Genomic DNA, 22,419 nt, shown 5'->3' with positions numbered 1-22,419 from the left:
GCCAGTGTCACTGCTCTCCATGCACAACGGTGGTCCAAACAACAACTCAATGACCCGCTGCAACCAACGGCAAACTGGGTGGGCGGACCCCCAAATATTGACTCTCTCTCAATTTGGGGACAGATGTTTGAATTGTTTTACTTATAAGACTCTCGGATATTAAGGTCGTATTTCTAATCACGTTACGTCTCTTGATCCATCAACAACAACATAAAACAGTTCCGTTGTTTTTCGAAAAGCCAGAGCCTGGATGTTGAATGTTTGAAGGCGCACGTGGTCTCATTTTGGCTGTGGTTGATAACATGCACGCGTATTTTCCATAACAAAAGAAAATCAACGATTAATGTGATGTTGCTTAATATTTACTGCGTAATATGGATACTCTGGGTGTATAAACATTAGGAGGGAGGTTGCTATAAGATAAGGAGTATTACATGCTGCGGGATGGATGGATGGATGATGGGTGACTCGCTCTGTCTCAGCGAGGCGTGGACTCAGCGAACCAGACGGGGTGGCGCATCACATAGCCCCGCCCACCTCGGCGCAGACAGCCTTGTGTCCCGTTCGCTCTGTGCCTATCGGAATCGGAGAGGGGGCGGGTCGATGGGCGTGACTAGCGCAAAGGGGGGACTCGTATCGAGGTGGAGCGGGCGGGGTAGCAGCTAGGGTGCTGTTCATCCAGTCTCTTGCCAGTGTCTTTGTCTCATACTCTTTTGTTAGCCATGCCTAGCTTGCTGGTTCTAGCAGGGATCATGGAGAAAAATGGGGGCTTCGGCGGGGATTTAGCCGGCTCCGGGTTCGGTAGCGAGGGTCTCCTGGTGCCACCCGAGGAGGACGAAGACGATTCCCGTGCCCTTAGAGTTGCGCTGGGCCAACTGTCGCTGTTGGGTCTTGGAGAGGGCGAGGACAGCGGCGGGGCTCCTGCTGGTGGTGGAGTTCAAGATCGGAGTAACAATAACCATCACAATCACGTCGGAGGAGTCGGAACCGATTCCGGGATGTTACAAGGGAAGAGCAAGTTGTGCGCCCTGTACGAGAGCTCAACCACCGAAACCAAAGGACGGGGCTGCAACATAACTGAGTGCGTCCCCGTGCCAAGCTCCGAACATGTGGCCGAAATAGTGGGGAGGCAAGGTAAGCGCAAATACTTTTGTTCCAACTCGTTCCTTAATGCGCGCTAGGCTAAGTGTTCAGATATTTCCGAAGCGCTGTATAATGTTACTGACAAAGAAAAGGGAGTGGTAATCATTTTTCCTGCGGGTTAGGGTGGACAATGTGCTTCCTTTTCAACAAAAACTACATCACCGTTTAGTTGCATATATTATTGCGTTTGATGACACAAACGTACACGTTTACGCGGTGCGTTAACTGAAGTTAAACGCGGGTGAGAGAACAAAGTCAGCAGCGCGCACCTCATGGTCGCATTATTCCAGATCCACGCCATCAGTGTCATCATGCAGACGCGCTTCTTTCTTTTCCTTTGTCGTCTGAGCGCGCGTAATTCCTTTTTTCAAATAATGGAACGTTAAACGGTTAACAGTTCAAACGCGCACTGGATACTTTGTAACGCTCGAGCGTCTTTGTTGACAGGAAACATTGTATCTTTCCTTCCTTAAGGCGCCTGTGTAGTTTGGGCTTCATGCAGCACCACGTTGTTTTTGTCACATCAGACAAAGAGAAGTTGTCGGATAACTTTAGCTGACCGCTGCTGCTGCTCAAATTTCAGGAAAGCTCGACGAAAGACAGCCTTATAGAGCAATGACATGAAGAAATAGACTAAAAGTGTTGATATTTTGACAATGTTGTCAAACAAAAGAATTGAAAGTCCGCGCGTGTCGTGTTTGTGCACCCTTGGGAACGGTGTTACATACAAAGTGAAAGAATGGGAGAGAGAAAGAGAAACAGTGACGTGACTTTGAAGGAAATTCAAAGTTTTGTTGATATTTTGATTTTTTTGTGTGTTGCTATTTTTAAATAAGTTGAAGACGTAGTGGTGTGTTGTTGTTTTTTGTGTGACACTGTTGTTTCATAGCAATATCAAAAACGACTTAAAATATTTTTTGTTACTTAATAATTATTTCATGAGCAATTTTCTGTGTTACCCTTGCATCTGGGGAGTCAGACTGTAAAGAGTCACGCCCAGTCTGCCAGTAGTACATCAGCTCAGGGGGCCAGACTATGTCCATTCATTAAAAACCATAATGTTTTTGCCAGGTTAGTGTACTAATAAACGTCCTAAGCAAGTGAAGTCCTAGTGTATGATGACTTTGTGATGCCGTAATGTAGTTTGCATGTCTCTAAGAGGAATACTTCATCTCAAGGGGTGTAACTTAGAAGGCTGTGAGGTGGGGTGTAAGTGCATGGACTGATTTTTGCTGATTAAGTGGATTTGGAATGAGGGTCCTTACCTCATTATTAGTTCATTACTTACTGATAGCTACATCATGTGCTGAAAAACACATTTGTTTTTCCTACATTGTTAAATTAGGAATAATTTAATTTATTATGTTGTAGTTAAATTCATACACTTATTATTCTCCTATCAGTGTTAGTTGGACTTTGAACTATACGGTTTCTGAGCTTTGTTCACCTGCAGTCTGTTTGGAGATGTGCTCCTGCGGCGAGAGGGACGGTTCAGCTGTGTATCCTGCTGTCAGTGTTAGACACTCCGTCCGGGTTATTTTTTAGCTTCTGCTGTACACAATAATACAGTATAAGCTGGTGTGCAGAGATGTGTGTGCTGAACAGGCCTATAGGCATACAAAGCCCGGTGCACTCTTGATAAGACATCATTGATGTGCTAATAAACAGATCTAAGCTGTACATGAGACCGTCTATTAGATCTGTGTAGTACCACGTCTTGTCCTGTCATGAATTCATATCTCAAGAATAACTTTAGAGGCGTTAGGTGCGAGACGGCTCAGCTGTCATATCATGTTGTGGACGTATTTGTTTTTATTTTTGTCCTCAAATCAACTATAAAACAGTACTGATAGCAGAAAACCTCAAAGCATATTTTACAATTCGTGTTCATCTGTGTTGAATATTTTATTTTCTGTTTGTTAACTGTCAAATCCTGGATCATTGCACATTGTTTACTTGCAGAGTAGGTGGGATTAATGCAACTTTGATTTTTAAGTGCTAGTAGTCACACATTTTTCACAAGTAGGACGTATCAGAAACCGATCATGTGTTATGCTAAATGTTATTTATTAGTACTAAGTATGAAGTATAATAAAGAAGACTTGTTAAAAGTCCTAACAGTGTCCTATTTAAATTAATGCAATTACACAAACGTTGGGCTGTATTCATTAAACATGAAAACACATTTCGTCGTACATTTTTCATTGAACTTTTTAAAATAAAATATCTTATTATGAAATTAAACCTTTAATTGGTTCAAATGGTATTACTAAAGATTTAAACATTTGAACATTAGGATTTTAAAATTATATTTCTTATATTGTTTACAAAAAACACATGTGCATGCCCAGGTGAAATCTGTGCAACAATTTTGTGAAATACATTTAAACACACTGTAAAATTTGTTAAGCAGAGCTCCTTAAGTTAAAAGCATTTATTTATATTTTATAAATAAAGATCTATACCCATGAATGTTCAAAATCTGCAGAAATCTTGCAGTTGTAGTTTTGTGTGGGCCTTCGCATTGCGTAAGTGACCTTATGACCTAGAAACAAAAATGAATGTGAATGCCATCCTTAATCACGATCCTCCTTTTCCACTCAACAGGTTGCAAAATCAAAGCTCTGCGTGCAAAGACAAACACCTACATCAAGACCCCGGTCAGAGGTGAAGAACCGGTCTTCCTCATCACCGGACGCAAAGAAGACGTGGCCCTGGCCCGACGAGAGATCATCTCGGCCGCCGAGCACTTCTCCATGCTGCGTGCCTCCAGGAACAAGCTGGGCGTCTCTTTCAACGGCTCTCCCCCTGCACCGTTACCCGGCCAAACCACCATACAGGTGAGGGTGCCCTATCGCGTCGTGGGTCTGGTCGTCGGGCCTAAAGGCTCGACCATTAAACGCATCCAACAGCAAACGTGCACCTACATCGTCACTCCCAGCCGCGACCGTGACCCCGTCTTTGAGATCACGGGCTCCCCGGGGAACGCCGAGCGGGCTCGGGAAGAAATCGAGGCACACATTGCTTTCCGCACGGGCGGGCTGCACGACCACAACAATGAGAATGACTGCTTGGGCTCCGACGGTGGCAACGGAGGTCTGGAGAGCCGCCTGCAGCAGGTGTGGGGGCTACAGGGGGCCTCGCGCAAGCCGCTCACCAGCAGTTATCGCCAGAATTTCTCAGACGCTGTGGTCGGAAGCGGAGGAGGAGGAGGGGGGATTTACAGTAAAGGTGACTTTACAAGTCCTGGCAACGGGGACAAGCCATGTTCTTACTTTGGCTCCGAGAGCACTCAAAGCTGGGGTGACCCTGACTATCCCAAACAGGTGGCTTACTACACTCAGCAGCGCTCCAAAAGCTTCGGCGGCCTGCCTCTCCCTCTGACCAGACTGAGTCCGGGTCTGGCTGACCCATGTGGCACTGGCAACTCCGTCAACAACTCGGTCGGGTCCACCCATGCCCAAGCGCGCCGCGCCCACAGCGAGCCCACTAGCGCCACCACTGCGTTTACAGGCCGTCTGCCCGTGCCAGATTCGCCACCTGCCGTGGCCCGGGACTGCATGACGTGCTTTGAGAGCAAAGTGACGGCCGCTCTCGTCCCGTGCGGTCACAACCTCTTCTGCATGGAGTGCGCCATCCGAATTTGTGAGCTGAACCATCCGGAATGCCCCGTCTGCCACACCCTGGTCACACAGGCTATCCGAATATTCTCTTAAGAGTTCGTTTGTTATTTTGTTTGCGTTTTTTTACTCTGTAGATTCAGTTGATCTTAACTCTCTCTTTTTTTATTTTGTCAGTATTCACTCTGTTCGTTTTTATTATTATTTTTCAGAAAACGCAAAACCTAAACAGGCAGATATTTTAGAAGACACTGCTTGGTTTACTAAAAAAAAGAGGAAAGTATTTTCAGATTTTTCTTTTGTATGTACACATATATACATATATATATATTTTATAAAAGTTTTTTTTAAAACGGAAAGAACTTAGTTCTTAGCATGTTCAGTTGAGTTTATTTTATTTAATTTTTTACTGGTGCTCTTTTGTCCACGTGCATCGTGGACAGCAACGGGAGAAATAATGTGAACGTTTTACGCTTTTCCTTTGCTGGGGAAGTATATCATTGTCATTATTAGTTTAATACAAATATCATATGTTTATTTCCTAAGATTGAATTTTATAGTTTTACATCCCAGCATCTTCTGCAAAAGAGAAAGTATTCTTTTTGAAGGCAAACTAGAATCTTAAATCTTTGCACCTTAAAACTGATTTGAAGTGATTGTCAAAAAACATCTGCTAGATGTCTATGCGAAATGGCCGATAGGGGCTGATATATGCTTGGATACACAACTTGATGTCGGTGTGGCTTTAAATTTGGATCATGTTCTAAATGATGCAATTGTGAATTCATACATATAGGGCTGATCAAGAAGTCCAACGTGATATCTGCTTTGCTAATCAATATTCTGACGGGTAATTGACGAGTTAAACAGGGACATCCAGAGTGTTTTTATTCCCCTAAAGCTCAAGTGAGCCTATTGTGTAATGCATCAGAAACGGTCTTACTGGGTACAATTTCCGTATTTTCGTCCCAAAAGCCTTGGAATGCATCCAGGGTTCTGTTATACAGAAGTTATTACTTTATTCATTTCAGTAACCTCTTATTCTCATTAAGCTCTTTGTAATTGCACTCAGTAAGTTCACAAATAATTTTTTACGGTAAAACGCCGATTACAAACGTGAGGCATGAGATGAAGTAAAATAGGGGAGATGGAGGTGGGGTGACGGGGGGACTTCGGTAATCTGATCCTGAATAGACCCAGTAGACAAAAGAAAGCAAGACTCCGAGCTACAGTACAATGTAAAGCAGCCACTCGCTTGTCCTCGTGGCCCTACATTTGAGTTGCAAAGTGACTGTGTCGTACAGAGGCAGGTGCTTCATATCATACTTTAGATTGAGTTTTTTTTATTTTTAATGGTTGGGGGCGATGCTCTAATTCTGCTCGCCCTTCAACTGTTCTATGCGACTACAGTCACCAAGCTCCTCCCAAAGAGTATATTGTTTTGTCGCAGTGGTAGTACAATCCCCGGAGCGCCCCAACATGGCCTTCCCTAAGAGGAGCTGATAATTAGCCATACATCAGAGTCCAGGTGCAAAGCAACTGCTGGGAGAAGGAGGGGCCGCGTACAGTGGCGTGAATGCGGACTGCCCCGTCCAGAGCAAAGGGGGCCGCATCCCTCCCAAACACGCTCTGGGTGCAGCTGGGGCCCCTCCTGTCGGTCGCTTGCTCTCTCTCTCGGTTTCCCCTGCCCCTCGGAGCCATGCTATTCCCATTGGGAAAAGGGGCCTCCTTTGTCCTGCCATCGGGGAAAAAATTCAAGAGCAGATTTTATTTCAAAGAAAGAGAGAGAGAGGCTAACGTATAGGGAGGGAGCGAACGCTAGTTGTTTTGATTTACTCCGAAGCAACTTTTCAGTCTATTCTCAAAATGTGATCATTGAAGTTTCCATGGATTCCTCCTGCATGAGCGGGGCATCACGCCGTGACCCCCTTGAGACAGGCCTGCCAATGGGAGAACAACCTTGAACTCCACAGTGAAATCAGACAATTGTAATTGACAAGCAAGAGGGGGGAAAACGCCCAATTTGGTGGCCGTTCATGCTGAATCAAATTACACACCCACTGCCCGTCTCATCGCAGGCTGGGGGATTTTGGGATAGGGGATTAGTCGGAAAAAAGACCACTATAAAAGAATCAAGCCACTGAAACCCAGTGCGTTCTGGTCAGTTTTCTCCGGCTGCGTCACACACGTACGGTTGTAGGAGATATGCTAGGGTAAGCTTGTGATTGTAATAAAAAACTGTTGTGAGCCATTCGAATCTTAAATATTCCTTTTGAATTTTAATGATAAGTTGACTGTTACAGAAAGTTTACTTGGTTGTTTGTCTCATGTGAATCAATGTATTATGGCTGTATTGGCACCTGACAGTGTTTATTTTTTTTTATTCGATTATTTTTTGTCTGAGCAACTACTTTCTATACGTGTCGTGTATTAAGGTACTTTGTTTAAACTGAAAAATATTAAGTCCCTTTAAGTAACTTTCCAATTTAAGAGACAAAACTAAACTAAAGCACCTTATTTTTTAAAAAAGGCAAACAGCATTCGCAATCAGAAAGCATGTAGATTTCAAAACTGCAAACTTTGTATACCCAGCTTATATTATCTTTATATTGCACTTATGTTATATTTCGCATTGGTTTGATTCTATTTGCACTGTCGAACAAGTTTAAAATGGCGCTGTTTTACTCAACAAGCATGTATTGTTTTCGAAAACCAGCTTAGTTTGCTTTAAAACGATTCAACAATACAACGTTACGTGAACGTATCAAAGAATCAATCCGTTACCATCATCTCCGGTTCTACGAATGCCAGCACTGATCGAAGCAGACACGTCGTGTTCATGAAAGGAATGTATCTTTGATCAGTTTATAAAGCCAAAACTATTTTGAAAATAAAATGGATTATGCAAACTTAAATAGCTCTTATTTTCGAATCTGATTCTGAAGCATTTCTTTGTCTAGTATATATATATACACACACAGCATTTTAAAACGTTCAGAGCATTTTGAGGTCAGTAGGTCGGTGTACGCAGGGAAGAGCAATAACTGTTTTAATAGTAAACAAGATGCCTAGTTTTCGATCCAAAAAAAATGCACTGCCGTGGTAGACGACCCTAAGAATTTCTAAGAAGCCATGAACGTTTCATTTACACGATAAAAGCCTGTTGTGACTTCCCCAGTCTGAAATTTAGCACTTCATAGTTTAGTTTCTTAACCAAACATCACAACGTCTAATAGATTTTAACGAATGTAGCCTGGATCAATGGAAAGACGCTGATGTGTGAAATTATTCAATACAGGCTTTGAAAGGGATACATTGTAAAAGACTTTATACAGCCAATCACAGCGAAATCTTTTTTGAGTATTATTTATTTGATAGTATAAGACTATATTTATTGACATTTAGGGAGATATATAATATAGACTTACTACCATAGGCATATCATTACGTAAATATATTTCAGTATATAAGCAATTGTAATAGTCTACACTTTAGTTTTTATTATTGTATAAAGCGCCGTCCCGATAGAAAATAAAGCGCCCAAACTCTTAAAAATATATGACCAAAAAATTAGGGATATTACAATCAGTGGGGGACTGAACTCCCATAGTTTAGTTTGTAAACTATAGTCTATACTGAAAGCATATAAAAATATCTAAACACCCTAAAGTAGAAGCAGATCTGTTTTTAGATAAATATTTGTCAAGGTAAACTCAGCAAGCAAACCGGATCATCATTTCAGAATGACAAGAGCGTTATTGTTATGCCTAATTCAAAACATGAACCGTCCAGGCGAAAAACAAGAGAGGAAATGGGAGCAGTCGTGATGAACTAGGAGAGGTCGTCCAGTTTAGGTTTAACAAGAATGTGTCGTCGAACGTGAAGAACCACTGTGAATTTTTTCGTTAGTAATTTCGTGGTGTTGTTAAATAGTTGCAACTTCTTCTCTTTTAAGTTGTGCATGCTGACAAAAGATTTTCCAGAGCGTTATTTACTCTTGAACAGCTGAGATCTGTGAAAGGAAATTATAAGAGCCACGTGTGTGCTACAGGATTTTAATGTAGTGACGGTGTATAATGACACCGCTTTATTTTTCCAGACCCGACATAAAGTATCTAATGCACAAAATACCCAGCGAATACCTTACGTTCCACATTCCCATAATTTTAGTCTTACTTGAGGTTTTTTATTCGCCTGGTTAGATAAAAAGTATATACTCTTATATGTTCCTACATAGCAGATATCAAAGCTGCATGCATTTATCTATAACCACAGCAGCATTCGTTTCATAATATCGCCAGAGAACATATACATGATGCACTTAAGCAATTATAATTGCCTTTTGGATATAGTAGTACAAAGGGCAGATGATGTATTTGAATGTAAAGAAATGGCCACCCAACCCAAATGTCTAATTTTGCCTTTTTTTGTTTATTTATCGAGCGTGAGATTCATGACTAGAGAAATACCACCATGACTGTTTTGGTTCTTCCTCACAGCATTTATACAAAGCAAAATAAAAGGGAAAAAAGTCTTATAGCCGTTTCGTAAGATTCTATTTTGCTAACATGCATTATTATTATTATTATTATTATTATTTCATAGACAGAGGAAGAGTTCAGTATCTGGATGTTATTTATGAATATCTTTAATGAAGCCAACATATTTATAAGTAACTTCTTCGAGACGTTTTGTTTTTTAATTAATAAATTAAAAAGTTAATATATTTCTAAAACGCATGGAGTTGATTTCTACTAAAATGATTAAACTAGAGAATTTTTATTTATAAAAAAAATCCTTCACACTTCTGACAGCATAAAACGAGTGGGGTGGGGTTTCAAAGGCTTATATTTTAGCGCCGTTTTAAATGCGTGCATTAACGATAGGACAGAAGATATTTTATAGGATTTTTGGGGTATTTTAGTCACTTCAAGTTTGTGCCTCAATACCGCATTTTTGCATAGTAGAAAAAGCACTTGTTGCGTGCTCGACCTTTAACGCCATATATATATATATATCTATCTCTGAGTGGATATGTCCTTCCCTTTTTTATTCTTTGAATGCAATTGTTGTGAAGCAAATGAACATGCCAGGGTGAGATAAATAGAAAAATGATCGTGCACACACGCAAAACTCACTAAATGTAACCAACCGATTGTTCCAAAATATGCATGACACTAAATCTGTTTTTCCTCAAATCAGTCGTTCTATATTTGTTTTAAAGGATGCAGATCTCGAGCACATTCACAGTAATACGGTTATTTGCATGTAACTTGTATCATCTCTTAAATGGAAAGCAGATTTGTCATACAAATGAGGCTTATGTACAAACCGCACTCAAGGGCTAATGATTCCTTTTCATTACAACCGAGAGTGTCTCCAACACGCAGTGAACTTACAAGATTATACTACTAAGAGAAACATAGTCTCAATACTTCATGGTGAACGCGCATCTCGACTTTGTTTTGGCTCTGTGGTGGCAATGATAGTTGTGTAGTGGTTTCAATTTCAGTCAGACAGGAACAGGGAGGGGGGATGAAGATGGTCACTTCGGTGACCTCACTTGGGTTGAGTTACTCCGGTCCGACAATATGTATTTGGTAGCTTCCAGCACAGTAGAAGTGGTTCATACAACTCTCATAGTGGTCATATAGTGTATTAGTTTGGTCAAGCATTTTCTGGTACTAGTGTTCGATTTATTGTTGATATACGAGGGGTTTGCCATATCATAGACGAGGCTAGCCGAAACTCCACGAGTTGTTACATTTCATTATTCAGTATAGTGTCTACAGGAGGCACACAAATTGCAGGTTTTTTCCTCGAAACATGTTTTTTGTGAGTTTCTTTTTCGATATTTGATCAATGTATCTATGCCATACTAGTTTTGATTTGTTATTTTCGAGAAATTGTATTGTAAATGTTTCTAATAAAACCAACAGAAGGATCTGTCACTGCTACCATGTGGTCTGTTTCAATACAACATCAGTACTTTGCTGCCTTAAATTTTTTGTTAAATCAACTCAGATTTACAAGTCATGTCAACAGAGATGAGTTGTCACAACTTAAAGAATATAGTTGAGAAAAGTCAACTTAATTTTATAAGTTACAACAACTGACCTGTAGTTATAACAACTCATCTCTAGTCATGATAAACAACAGCAAGTTGAAATGACTTGTAAATCCGAGCTGAATCAACAAAAATCTCCAAGGCAGCAAAGTATTTTTACAGTGAAATGATTTTAGACAAAAACTTTATTTACACATCTTAAACATTTTATCTCTTCCCAAATATTGGGGTGGTTTCCCAGACATGGATTAGCTTAAATCGGGACTAGGCCTTAGTTTAATTAGGAAATATAACTAGTTTCAACAAACATGCAATGTAAAAAAATACTTTGCTACCTTAAATTTTCTTGTCGAATCAACTGGGACCTACAAGTCACCTCAACTTACTATTATTTATCTTGACTAGAGATAAGTTGTTATAACTACAGGTGAGTTGTTATAACTTAAAAAATTAAGTTGACTTTTCTCAACTATATTTTTTAAGTTGTGACAACTCATCTCTGTTGACATGACTTGTAAATCTGAGTTGATCCAACAAAAAATCCCAAGGCAGCAAAGTATTTTTTACAGTGTACTAAAAACATTACTTTCTAGTCAAGATAAATAATAGTAAGTTGAAATGACTTGTAAATCCGAGTTGATTCAACAAAAATTTTAAGGCAGCAAAGTATTTTTTACAGTGAAGTGATTTGAGGAAAAAAACTTTATTTACACATCTTAAACATTTTATCTCTTCCCAAATTTTGGGGTGGTTTCCCAGACATGGATTAGCTTAAACCGGGACTAGGCCTTAGTTTAATTAGGAAATATAACTAGTTTCAACAAACACGTCTTACTAAAACATGACTTGTGTGCATTTTGAGGCAAAACAAAGGGCACTGATGTATTTTAAGACATGTCAGTGCAAGTTATTTTGTACAGCTCTTATATTTATTTTAGTCTAGGACTAATCCAATCCCTGTCCGGGAAACCACCCCATAGTGTCTTAAAACTAAATCAATCACAGGGTTAAAATTGAAGTTCCCACTAACGCAGAAAACCTGGAAAATCAGAGTATTTTGACTTCCAGGCCTGGAAATGTCATTGAAATGAATAACATCCGGAAAGTCGTGGACATTTTTTGTGTGATTATAAATTATGATCAGTTCTTAAAAAAGAAAAATAAATCACTCTTATGAGAGCAGTCTTTATCAAATAATTTATATATTCAATATCCAGCAATCACAAACCTCTGGAAAGCATTCATGGAAATCCTTTGGTAAAAGATACGAGAACCCTCTTAAAGGGATAGTTCACCCAAAAATGAAAATTGTTTCATCATTTACTTTAATGTTGTTACAAACCTATATCCATTTCTCTGTTCTGACGAACACAAAAGAAGGAATTTGAGGAATGTTTGTAATCAAAACAATCAGAGGCCCCATTGACTTCCATAGTAGGAAAACGAATACTATGGAAGTCAATGGGGCCTCGGTTACAAACATTTCTCAAAACACCCTCCCCTGTGTCCACCAAAACAAAGAAACCGATACAGGTCTGCAAGAACATCAAATAATGACACAATTTACTATCCCTTTAAATACACAAGTTTCCCCACTTCTGCACCTATGTAAAATATCCAAGTAAAAAAAATCCTGTGCACTCGAACGACCCTACGGCCATATTCATAGAAAATGTATTTGCAGTTCCCAGCTTTTATTCGAAGGGTCCCACTGGGAAAAGAGCAGGCACGATGACAAAATCTTCCCAAAGCATTAATTATCAACGACTTTAGTTAAACGCCTAAAATTCAGCTTAACAGATTGACGGCATTAGCATAAATCGTACAGGCAAGTTGTAACAGAGAAGCACTTGTGTATTTGATTAAAATAAACAGCGAAAATAAGATACAGGTAGAAACATAACCCCAGAGACACGGACCACGGCAAACATACCTTTGAACATATAAAACCACACCAAAACGATATTAAAAAGACAAGAAATAAGACGAAGCGAGTGAGGTCTCAGGAGATGTGATGCTATTCAAGTTACATGTAGCAGATAACGGGGTGGGCAACGAGGAATTCATTTCCAGTAAGAAAACCTCAGCAGGGCTTCAAAAGCCATCAGTACATCTGGCTTGCAATATAATATGCATTGTGCATCCACCCAGTCGTAAAAGTTCCTCTTAGACAACTGCATACTGCCTCATTTCACACACAAAAAACGATACCAATAAGGCCAATCTTTCATTGTAACGAACAAAAAAATAAGACTGGTATTAAAATGTTTGACAGGTGTTGGTTCTGTAAAATGATTAAGGATGTGGATCGTAAAAATTAGGGCTTACGATATGCATCATATATTGGGATATTTCCTATTTTAGGAATATAATAGGATATAATTTTGGAAAGCTGTCATGGACAACACCACCATATGCAAACCTCAGCAAAAAATTTGTGGCACTTCCTGCGTTTAAGTTCAGAGCTGCAAACTAAACATCTGCTATGAATATTGTATGATTTTTATTTGTGAAATTAATATTGCATTGGTGAGTCTCGGTATATTATTGCCACACAATTTTTTCTTACACCCCTAGTAAAAATGTTAAGGATTCGATACCAGCTATAGTTCCTTAATGATTTAGTTAGCAAAGATTATTTTATCAAATCAAAAATAATTTGTATGAACTGTTCACAAGTCATCTTTTCAATGCATATGCCAAAAAACTGAATTGCAGACAATAAATCTCAATAAATCATCCTTGCACGCAGCCTATACGGAAAGAAAGGTGTGTTGATGGTCCCAAGAAGAGCAAAGTTTTATTTTATAAATTTTTATAAATTTTATGACTTTCGGTTTCGAAAGATTGCAAACATTCAACGATAAACGATGAAACAAAAATCATGCAACCGATTGACTTCAAGTTTTTTATTTTTTAAAATAAAAAAACGATTCCCAACCCTGAATTTAAGTATGCGATCCTCTTGTTAAACTCTACAAATATAGCTGTTTTTAATTAACATTTCTCTCCTGACAGAAACACGAGTACAGACAGGCTTTGCCGAATTGCAAAATGGCCGGAAAAGCCCTTAAGAAATTCCAATGAATAGTATAGTACATGGAAAGAAAAACATTCGTATAAGGAAGCATCACAACACACCACAGAATATCAAGGTCATATTTGCGTTCAATAAATAGAGAACGGCTCTAACTTTAACTGAATAGAGACCACACTTTGAATTTTCATAGATGTGCAGATGATGTCTAAAAGATGCGTTTAGGTGGTGGTTAACACAAGAGATTTAATTTAATTTAACAAATCACCCTTTTATCAAAAACCATATTTCATATTAAAAGTAGAATTACACTAAATATATATTTTTTTCTGGTGAAGTTATTCCAGCTCATGGTTGGTATGCATCGTTTACGACAAAAGTGCAGAAAAATAAGAGCAGTCGTGATCTGAGCGCCCCAGCTAACTGCTCGCTTTAGTCTGAAACAAGAAGCATGTACAAAGCCCAGTGAAAAAAAATTCTTCTATTCCTCTCCAAGTTTGAAGCCTTTTTCTTGCCGATTCCAGGCATAACTAAGTACGTTTGTTATATATGTTAACCACACCACGCAGAGGGCATACGGCGCTTTAGGTCACACGCGACCCGTATTGCAGCCCAGCCCAAGAGCCTGCTCAGAAAAATCCAGATATTCCCTAAACCCCGTGGTGGCGCTGTGACGGCTTAGTTATTTTGACAGCAGGCGCCCTGCTTTGCAGAATTCTGTGTCGGCTGCACAGTGATGGGTACCACTTTGGAGTTGGGTGAGAAATCTGAATCACCACGCCCTGACATCTGCCTCTGGGAGACGATACGATGGATTTCTGTGAGAGAGAGAGTCGGGCAGAGATGGGTATTACAGGTAAACGTGATTTTTATTAGGTATGCAACTGACGTGCAAGTCTTCATTAGTTAGAAAATGACTTTGAGTTTGGCTGTGAGGTCCAAATGAAGAGATAAACTACGTCTGAATTGCAAAGTTTGACCTCAAAACACACTTTCAGTTCTAGCGTACTGCTTATCTTTTGCATGGAGTTTGGTGCCATCTAGTGGTGATACTAAAGCACTTTTGTTTTCTTTCAATTTCATGAATGTACTGTGAATATGCATTCATAAATAATTACTAGATTAAGTCCCATTATTTTAAATTATATCAATATTAGAATAAAACAAAAACATGGGTAGGTCACATTTAAAAATCAATTCGTTTTCATATTTTATGGACCATTGCCATTAGGTTTTTCTGAATCGTGACATTATTGTCATGACATTTAAACTTGTGCTCCCTCATTCTTATTACTCTAATGTGTCTTCTTTGTCATTTCCTTTTTTTAGTATAATTTTCAGTAGATTCCTGTTACTGTAAAATAGCAATTAAAAGATAAATGTAATACGAAAATCAGTCCACGGGAAGTACAGTAACAAGATTATATTTTTAAATCTCTAAACAGTTCTGGTAACACTTTACAATAAGGTTCATTAGTTAACATTAGTTAATGTATTACCTAACATGAACAAACCATGAGCAATACATTTGTTACAGTATTTATTAATCTTTGCTAATGTTAATTAAAAGAAATCTTTAAAAAGAAAGCTTTTAATTGTTTGTTTATGTTAGTTCACAGTGCATTAACAAGATTTTAATAAAGTATTATTAATGGCTGAAATTAACATTAACAAAGATTAATAAATGCTGTATAAGTGCAGTTCATGTTAACTAATGTAGTTAACTAATGAACCTTATTGTAAAGTGTTATCACAGTTCTTATATATATATATATATATATATATATATATATATATATAATTATTATTATATTATTTATTAAATGTATATTATGTACTTGTATGTATAAAATGTTATTTTGGATAAAAGCCACTGTTCAAAGTATAACATGAATAAAAACAATATACAGTACTGTGTAAGTCTTAGGCCACCATGCCGGAATTAGATTTGTTGTTTTTGCAATGTTATAGTGATCATATATAATTATTTCTCAGTCTGTTTAATAGAATACATCCAGAAAATACAGGAAATGTGTATATAGTATTAAAAACTATTTAAATGTAAACCGATGTGTGAAGTTTTTAGGGTAAACTCCCCTTTCACTTGAGCAATAGCAGGAAACTGCAGGATCTCTTGAAAATAAATTAAATCCTAATTTCTTATTTTTAAAAAATTAGTCTTTTTACTTCATTCTGCTCAAAAACGCTCAAGATGTGTTTAGTGCCAAGAGAGGTCACACTAAACACAGACGATGCTTAAAGAAGACATTTAGTCCTGAAATTTTTATTTGTACATATTTTCTGTTTGTATCTTAATAAAATAGATTGAAAAATAAATATGGATGGACATTAAAACTTTTAAAACGACAAGTCTGATGGTGGTGGCCTAAGACTTTTGCATAGTACTGTATATTTTATATTTGTTGGTGTAAAATAAAACCCATGTAAGTTTCAAGATAACCAAAAGCAGGAGTCTCCAAACTTTTTGTTAGCAAGGGCTACCACAATGGATAAAACAAACTGGAGGGCTACTTTTTATGATACAGTCTACTCAAAAATTTTATTTTTACTTGTTGATATGTTTTATCACTGTTAAAAATGTTAATTATAAAATATAAAATATGTAATAAATAAGTATTAATATTGAGGCAAATATATAATGTGCTTTGGCGAGTAACTCAGACTCCTGCAGACCACTGCCCTAAAGTTTGAAGCCACTGTCTTATACAATCTGGACATATTTTTGTGAGAAATGTAGGACATATCTAGTTGATTTGTAGGACTGACCTGTGAGAATAGTCTGAAAGGCGAGCTCAACATTTGAAGAGTCCAGAGCGGATGTCTCCAAAAAAGAAAGCCCATGCTTCTCTATAAAACACAAACAATCCGTTATTCCCAGATATCTTAACACAAGTATACAGTAGCTTTCCTCGTGATTTTTTTTTAACCCAGCATAAATTAGGATCATGTATATAAATTATACCAATCCATTTATATTTTTTGTATTTAGGCCAAATTTATCTGTTCCTATAGACCCCTTCACGGTTCACGTCACAGGCTGTTCCCACTGCGCATGTCGGGGTCAGAAAAGTCATTACAGCTGATTGAGTTGCGTATTATTCTGTATCGTCAAAAATGCCTACTTACGTCGTGGGCTGTGAAAATCGCACGAGGTCTTCCGTTAAGTTTTCGCAATTCACGCAGAATCTCAAAAACAAAAAAATACAACATCTGCGTCTGCAAGCAATTAACGTGCAGACTGGGACAATGCAAAGATCAAAGAGGCTTGTGTTTGTAGTGCTCACTTCATTTGAGGTAAGTCATCATTTTTCAGCACTGTTAGATTAAATTATAAAGCCTAAATGGTATGAACAGTTCGACCCCGTGCTGCGCGCGCACCCGATAATCATTCAATGTTTACAAACCTTGAAGGGGTCTATAAAATGCTATATAGAGATTATACATTCTTTCAATAGCCATTGTTTTTGCTAGAAAGTTTCTGCTGATTAAAATTTAAATTTATTAAAGGGACACTCCACTTTTTTTGAAAATATGCTCATTTTCCAGCTTCCAGTTAAATATTTGATTTTTACCGTTTTGAAATCCATTCAGTTGATCTCCGGGTCTGGCGCTACCACTTTTAGCATTGCTTAGCACGATAATCCATGGATTCCATGGAATCTGATTAGACCATTAGCATCACGATTAAAAAAAAAATAACCAAAGAGTTTGGATATTTTTCCTATTTAAAACTTGACTCTTCTGTAGTTACATTGTGTATTAAGAACGACAGAAAATTCAAAGTTGTGATTTTCCAGGCAAATGTGGCTAAGACTATGCTCTCATTCTGGCGTAATAATCAAGGACTTTGCTGCCGTAACATGGCTGCAGGAAGTGCAATGATATCACGCAACACCCGAAAATTGTCCCCTGCTATTGAAAGATATTAAGGGGACTATTTTCGGGTGCTGCTTTCAATTTTCCATCTATCTTAGTACACAATGTAACTACAGAAGAGCCACACCTCAAATAGGAAAAACATTCAAACTCTTTGGCTAATTCCCCTTTGCGCGATGCTAATGGTCTAATCAGATTTAATGGATTATGCTAAGCTATGCTAAAAATGGTAGCGCCAGACCCGGAGATCAGCTGAATGTATTCCAAAACAGTAAAAATCAAACATTTAACTCTGGGGGAGCTGGAAAATGAGCATATTTTCAAAAAAGTGGAGTGTCCCTTTAAAAAATTACTTCAAATTACGAGAAGCGTGTAGTTTCAGAATGTTGTTTAGCACTGATAAACACAGTAAGACACTAACCTGCGAACGCTTTGGATTCATCCATAGGCACGGCTCTCAGATGGCGCAGGTCACTCTTGTTCCCTACTAACATGATGACAATATTACTGTCAGCGTGATCCTGCAGCTCCTTTAGCCATCGCTCTGCATTTTCATAAGTCAGATGTTTGGCGATGTCGTAGACCAGCAAGGCTCCTACAGCACCTCTGTAATACGCTGTAAATACACATTTTTTTCTCCTTAAAATCATCCATTCTCAATGCATTGAAAATAAAGAGACAATTTTGGGTGAACTACTGCTTTAGATGAAAAAAAAAACATTAACATTTAGTCATTTAAAAGATTCTAAGAAACATTACAAGCTGTTCATTATCCAAGCGCCAAGCACTTTAATGCCAAATTCTCAAAGTCTACTAAACCAAAGCCAAAAACAAACAAAGGAAGTAAAGAAAAATACACAGAATTTAGATTAAAAGTACTTTATTGATTCAGTTAATAGTTTTAACAAATATCAAGAGACTATTATAATGATACTCACGCTGATGTGATGGCTCTGTATCTCTCCTGTCCTGCTGTATCCCAAATCTGGGCCTTGATGGTCTTGCCCTCCACATGGATGCTGCGAGTGGCAAACTCCACCCCAATGGTACTCTTGCTCTCCAGGTTAAACTCATTTCGGGTGAAGCGAGAGAGCAGGTTACTCTTGCCCACACCTGAATCACCGATCAGCACCACTGCAGAGGAAGACGATACGGTTAGTAAGATCAACTGGTTCTACTTTTATAGGCTATTGTGTGTGCTTTTGTTATAGGAGACTCATTCAAACAGATTATGTATTTGTGCTGGGGCAGGGAAGCGACTTCTCTTCACCGCACAACTGCAATTAAAAGTCAAATATTTCACACACAGAGGGTGTGTTTCAACAAAGCTGTTTTTAACAATGAGCGAACAGGGCAAGATTAAAGAGCAACTCCCTTTTCACCCACACAGGCAGACTTACGAAATACCGGTAATGTCTCTCTCTCCCTCGGAATCGGATGGATGCAAAAATAGAACGAATGTGATTTAAAGGTGAATTATATCTGATGTCATGATTTGTGAATATTTTTATGCTTAAAGACTATTTAGAGGTTTTTCTGCTTAAAAGAACAATGATACATTTTTTATGTTTTCATTATTTACTTATTCTCATACAGTTCGTGAGAATTCGGAAAAGAGACTTTTAGTAGAATATGAACAAAAATAGCCATATGATAGCATTGTAAGTAAGCAGACCGGGTTACAAAAAAATGAGAATATAGCACACAGGTAATATAATCATGGTCACTTTAAACTGCATGGTAAAGATCTGTAGGTCCAAAATTCACCAAAGAAATAAAAACCTGCAGAATGACATGAAAGGAAGTAAATAATAATTTTTAGAGAAATAAATTATTTTTATTTTTATTATGAATTAAAAGTCACCACTGGCCAGTATTGGCAATGCACCAACATAAAGGCATGTTAAATATACTTACAAATTAATAATAACATATTGTTTTTAGTTAGACCATTTCTTAAAAACCTATATATGTTAAATTTAAAGTACAGACCAGTTACTGAACAGCAGTGATTCATGCATGATTAAACAGCAAAGGGTGCAGTTCCTAAAACACAACCAGGAAGTCTTAAATCTATATATAGGACATATAGGTGATCTAATCTTATAGATAGGCATGCATTATGAATGAAATGATCATGCTCTTATCATCTTTGACATTTTTAAAAAGCATTTAAATGCAAAATCATATTCGGGAAAGACCTGGTTTTATTACAGGTTTTACCGGTTTAACTGCACTTATATTTTAGACAAATCTGTCAAATCCCATCAAATTTAGCATTGGGTTATTTAATCAGCCAAGAGGAAATATATACTGTATAATAAAAATGTATAAAAACTTTTTATAAATTATTGTTATTCGATATCTGACTTCGCATGCATCATTAAACAACATACCCAATGAGTAGTAGTAATGGTGGGTATTTGCATAATCATGACGACAATGAATTAAAATAAGGAAATGTGATTTTTAATTAATTAAAATGTATGCCTTTCAAGTAATGGAAACATGAAATGGTGTCGTGTAAACTACTGTTTTACCAGTACAGCGAGATAAAATACAGTTAAATGCACGAAACCAAGCTAAAACACTGACATGAAATATCAGGAAGAGATAATGTATGGTGGAGTCCAATTGAAAGACAACTGCTGCTGGTAACTCACCTTTAAACAGATAGTCGTATTCGTCTTCTCTACCCGTCATGACTTTAATCTTCTTACCGGCTCAATAATAAGTCCGCGCACTCAAAGTTAAAGAAATTTTGCTCGTATTGCACATATATTTATTGCGAAGTCAAAGAAACTCTGTCCATGAGACGAAGCAGCTAATCACGAGCGCTGCATTACGTTACGCGCGTGCTATAACACACTTAAAAGTCACAACATAAAATCATATAGTACAACTCTCGAATGTCGAACAGTATATACAATTAATCCCGAAGCAGAAAGTTTAAAGATGGTCAACTTTCATACGGTGTTGGTGGACTACGTAATGTAAGTTTCGACTCGCCTCATCTTCAGGCAAACAACAACCACGTCATGGTGCTGAACCGTAGTCCCGCCTCTCCTGCATTCTGATTGGCCGGAAGCGTATCAATCACACAACGGTCACCGTAAGGGCCAGTAAAATGCGGTGAGCCGCTTCCGTACAGGTAATGATCGTCACAGGTGTGTACCTTATAATCATTGCGAAAATATAACGCAAAGAACAATTATGTAAACGTATGTTTAAGATGATTCTGTGGGAGAATATAAGGTTTAATGATGGACCACTGGCAAAAATAGAAAAAAATGCGCAGAGACACAGGCGTGCATCAGGTGAGCACATTTCTTAGCAACGTAGCTTTGACGTCACTCACGCTTGATAGGGCCTGAAAATGCCACGTAGGAGCCAATGATGACTCATTTTCATGTAATGCAGCTTACCTCATTTAGAAGGCTCGTGAACGATTCAGAATGTCTCTAAATACCAATTCTATTGATATGTAAAGAAACTTTTTAACTAATGCAGTTTATGTTTCAGTTTGCATTAACAATGACGTGAGTTTCTATTTAAACAGGGAAGTTGTCTAACTGTATTGGAATTTTAAGTCAAATGTTTAAGTATCCTTGTGTTTTTCTGCAGCAGTGGTTTTGTTCTGGAATGCTATTTTATACCCAGTTCAGCCCCCTCCACACACACACACACACACACACATTAAAGGGGACATGTCATGAAAATCTGACTTTTCCATGTTTAAGCTCTCTAATTGAATTCCAGTGCCTCAACAACACAGTAACTTAGTTTTGATAAACCATTCTCTGCAAGCATGTGAAAAAATAGTTAATTGAAATTTGGCTCCCCTTGTGATGTCAGAAGGGGATAATAGCGCTCCTTAATCTGCACTATCCAACCATGTCACTGCAATTTAGTGCAGAGATCAGCTTATTTGCATTAAAAAGGACACACCCAACAATTTAAATTTTTGACATGACCTTACTCAGCCAATATTAAAGATATCAAGGTTATACTTTTACAGAATGTTCTTTACATTATGTAGGATGATTCTATGTAGAAAACAGTAAATCACAAAACATGACTTTAGCTGGGTTTTCACAGGCAGGTTCACATATTTTTGTCAAAAATTATTGTTTTACTACATTTTATAAACAAGCCTTGTATAATACGTTGTTTAAAGGTGCTCTAAGCGAATTCACACGTTTTAGACCATAAAACATTTTTTGTTACATACAGGAAACATCTCCTTACTATCTGCTTGCTGCCTGTCCGCTGATCAAACTGTAAAAAACGCGATCTCTGTAGACAGCCCAGGCTCCAAAAACTTCAATAAAAACAAAGTGGCCAAACCTACCATCAGAAAGGATAACAAAGTGTTCCAGCCAATTAACGACAAGAAGGATTTGGGGGTGAGGGTTGGGCGTGTTCATGAAAGCACGGAAGGGAGGGGAGGAGTTAGCTATGCTCCGTTTGTTTGAAGACAGTTCAAACATCAACAAAAAGTAACGTTTCGCTTAGAGCACCTTTAATGGCAAATCACATTGGAAATGTTAAATAGCTTTTGTAATTAATATTATATGTGTACCGATGAAGGTGTGACTGTGTTGAATGTTTTTTTTGTATTAAAGCATGGTCCTCCTTTAATTTGCACTGGAAAT

The 22,419-nt window shown here is 38.1% G+C and overlaps 2 protein-coding genes and 1 long non-coding RNA gene across 3 annotated transcripts in view; 2 read left to right on the top strand and 1 right to left on the bottom strand.

The window, feature by feature from the left end:
* The window catches only part of LOC141367304 (uncharacterized), a 128,010-nt gene that overhangs the window by 68,268 nt on the left and 37,323 nt on the right, over window positions 1-22,419 (top strand). The gene's annotated exons all lie outside the window — the stretch shown is intronic.
* Window positions 674-10,720, top strand: mex3a (mex-3 RNA binding family member A). Its single transcript, XM_055211289.2, has 2 exons — window positions 674-1,134; window positions 3,751-10,720. The coding sequence occupies exons 1-2, from the start codon at window positions 723-725 to the stop codon at window positions 4,857-4,859; spliced, it is 1,521 nt and encodes a 506-aa protein (XP_055067264.1). The 5' UTR covers window positions 674-722; the 3' UTR covers window positions 4,860-10,720.
* rab11al (RAB11a, member RAS oncogene family, like) lies at window positions 13,725-20,825 on the bottom strand. The gene is made up of 5 exons (XM_073872523.1): window positions 20,428-20,825; window positions 18,707-18,898; window positions 18,186-18,383; window positions 16,655-16,735; window positions 13,725-14,685 (listed from the first exon to the last, which is right to left on the bottom strand). Exons 1-5 carry the CDS (start codon window positions 20,465-20,467, stop codon window positions 14,546-14,548), a joined length of 651 nt encoding a protein of 216 aa, XP_073728624.1. The 5' UTR covers window positions 20,468-20,825; the 3' UTR covers window positions 13,725-14,545.

Source organism: Misgurnus anguillicaudatus, chromosome 10, assembly GCF_027580225.2.
Source record: "Misgurnus anguillicaudatus chromosome 10, ASM2758022v2, whole genome shotgun sequence".
Classification (NCBI taxonomy): Eukaryota; Metazoa; Chordata; class Actinopteri; order Cypriniformes; family Cobitidae; genus Misgurnus; species Misgurnus anguillicaudatus.
Note: the sequence above shows the minus strand (reverse complement) of the source record. Positions and strands in the feature narration are given on the sequence as shown.

Bases quoted from the DNA above. Each gene is read 5' to 3' on its own strand.
- mex3a (XM_055211289.2), top strand. From the start codon at position 723: ATGCCTAGCTTGCTGGTTCTAGCAGGGATCATGGAGAAAAATGGGGGC. The intron at 1,135-3,750 runs GTAAGCGCAAAT...TCCACTCAACAG, and splicing joins CGAAATAGTGGGGAGGCAAG to GTTGCAAAATCAAAGCTCTG.
- rab11al (XM_073872523.1), bottom strand. From the start codon at position 20,467: ATGACGGGTAGAGAAGACGAATACGACTATCTGTTTAAAG. The intron at 16,736-18,185 runs GTTAGTGTCTTA...TGTGTTTTATAG, and splicing joins TGAATCCAAAGCGTTCGCAG to AGAAGCATGGGCTTTCTTTT. The intron at 14,686-16,654 runs GTCAGTCCTACA...TCTCTCTCACAG, and splicing joins CTTTCAGACTATTCTCACAG to AAATCCATCGTATCGTCTCC.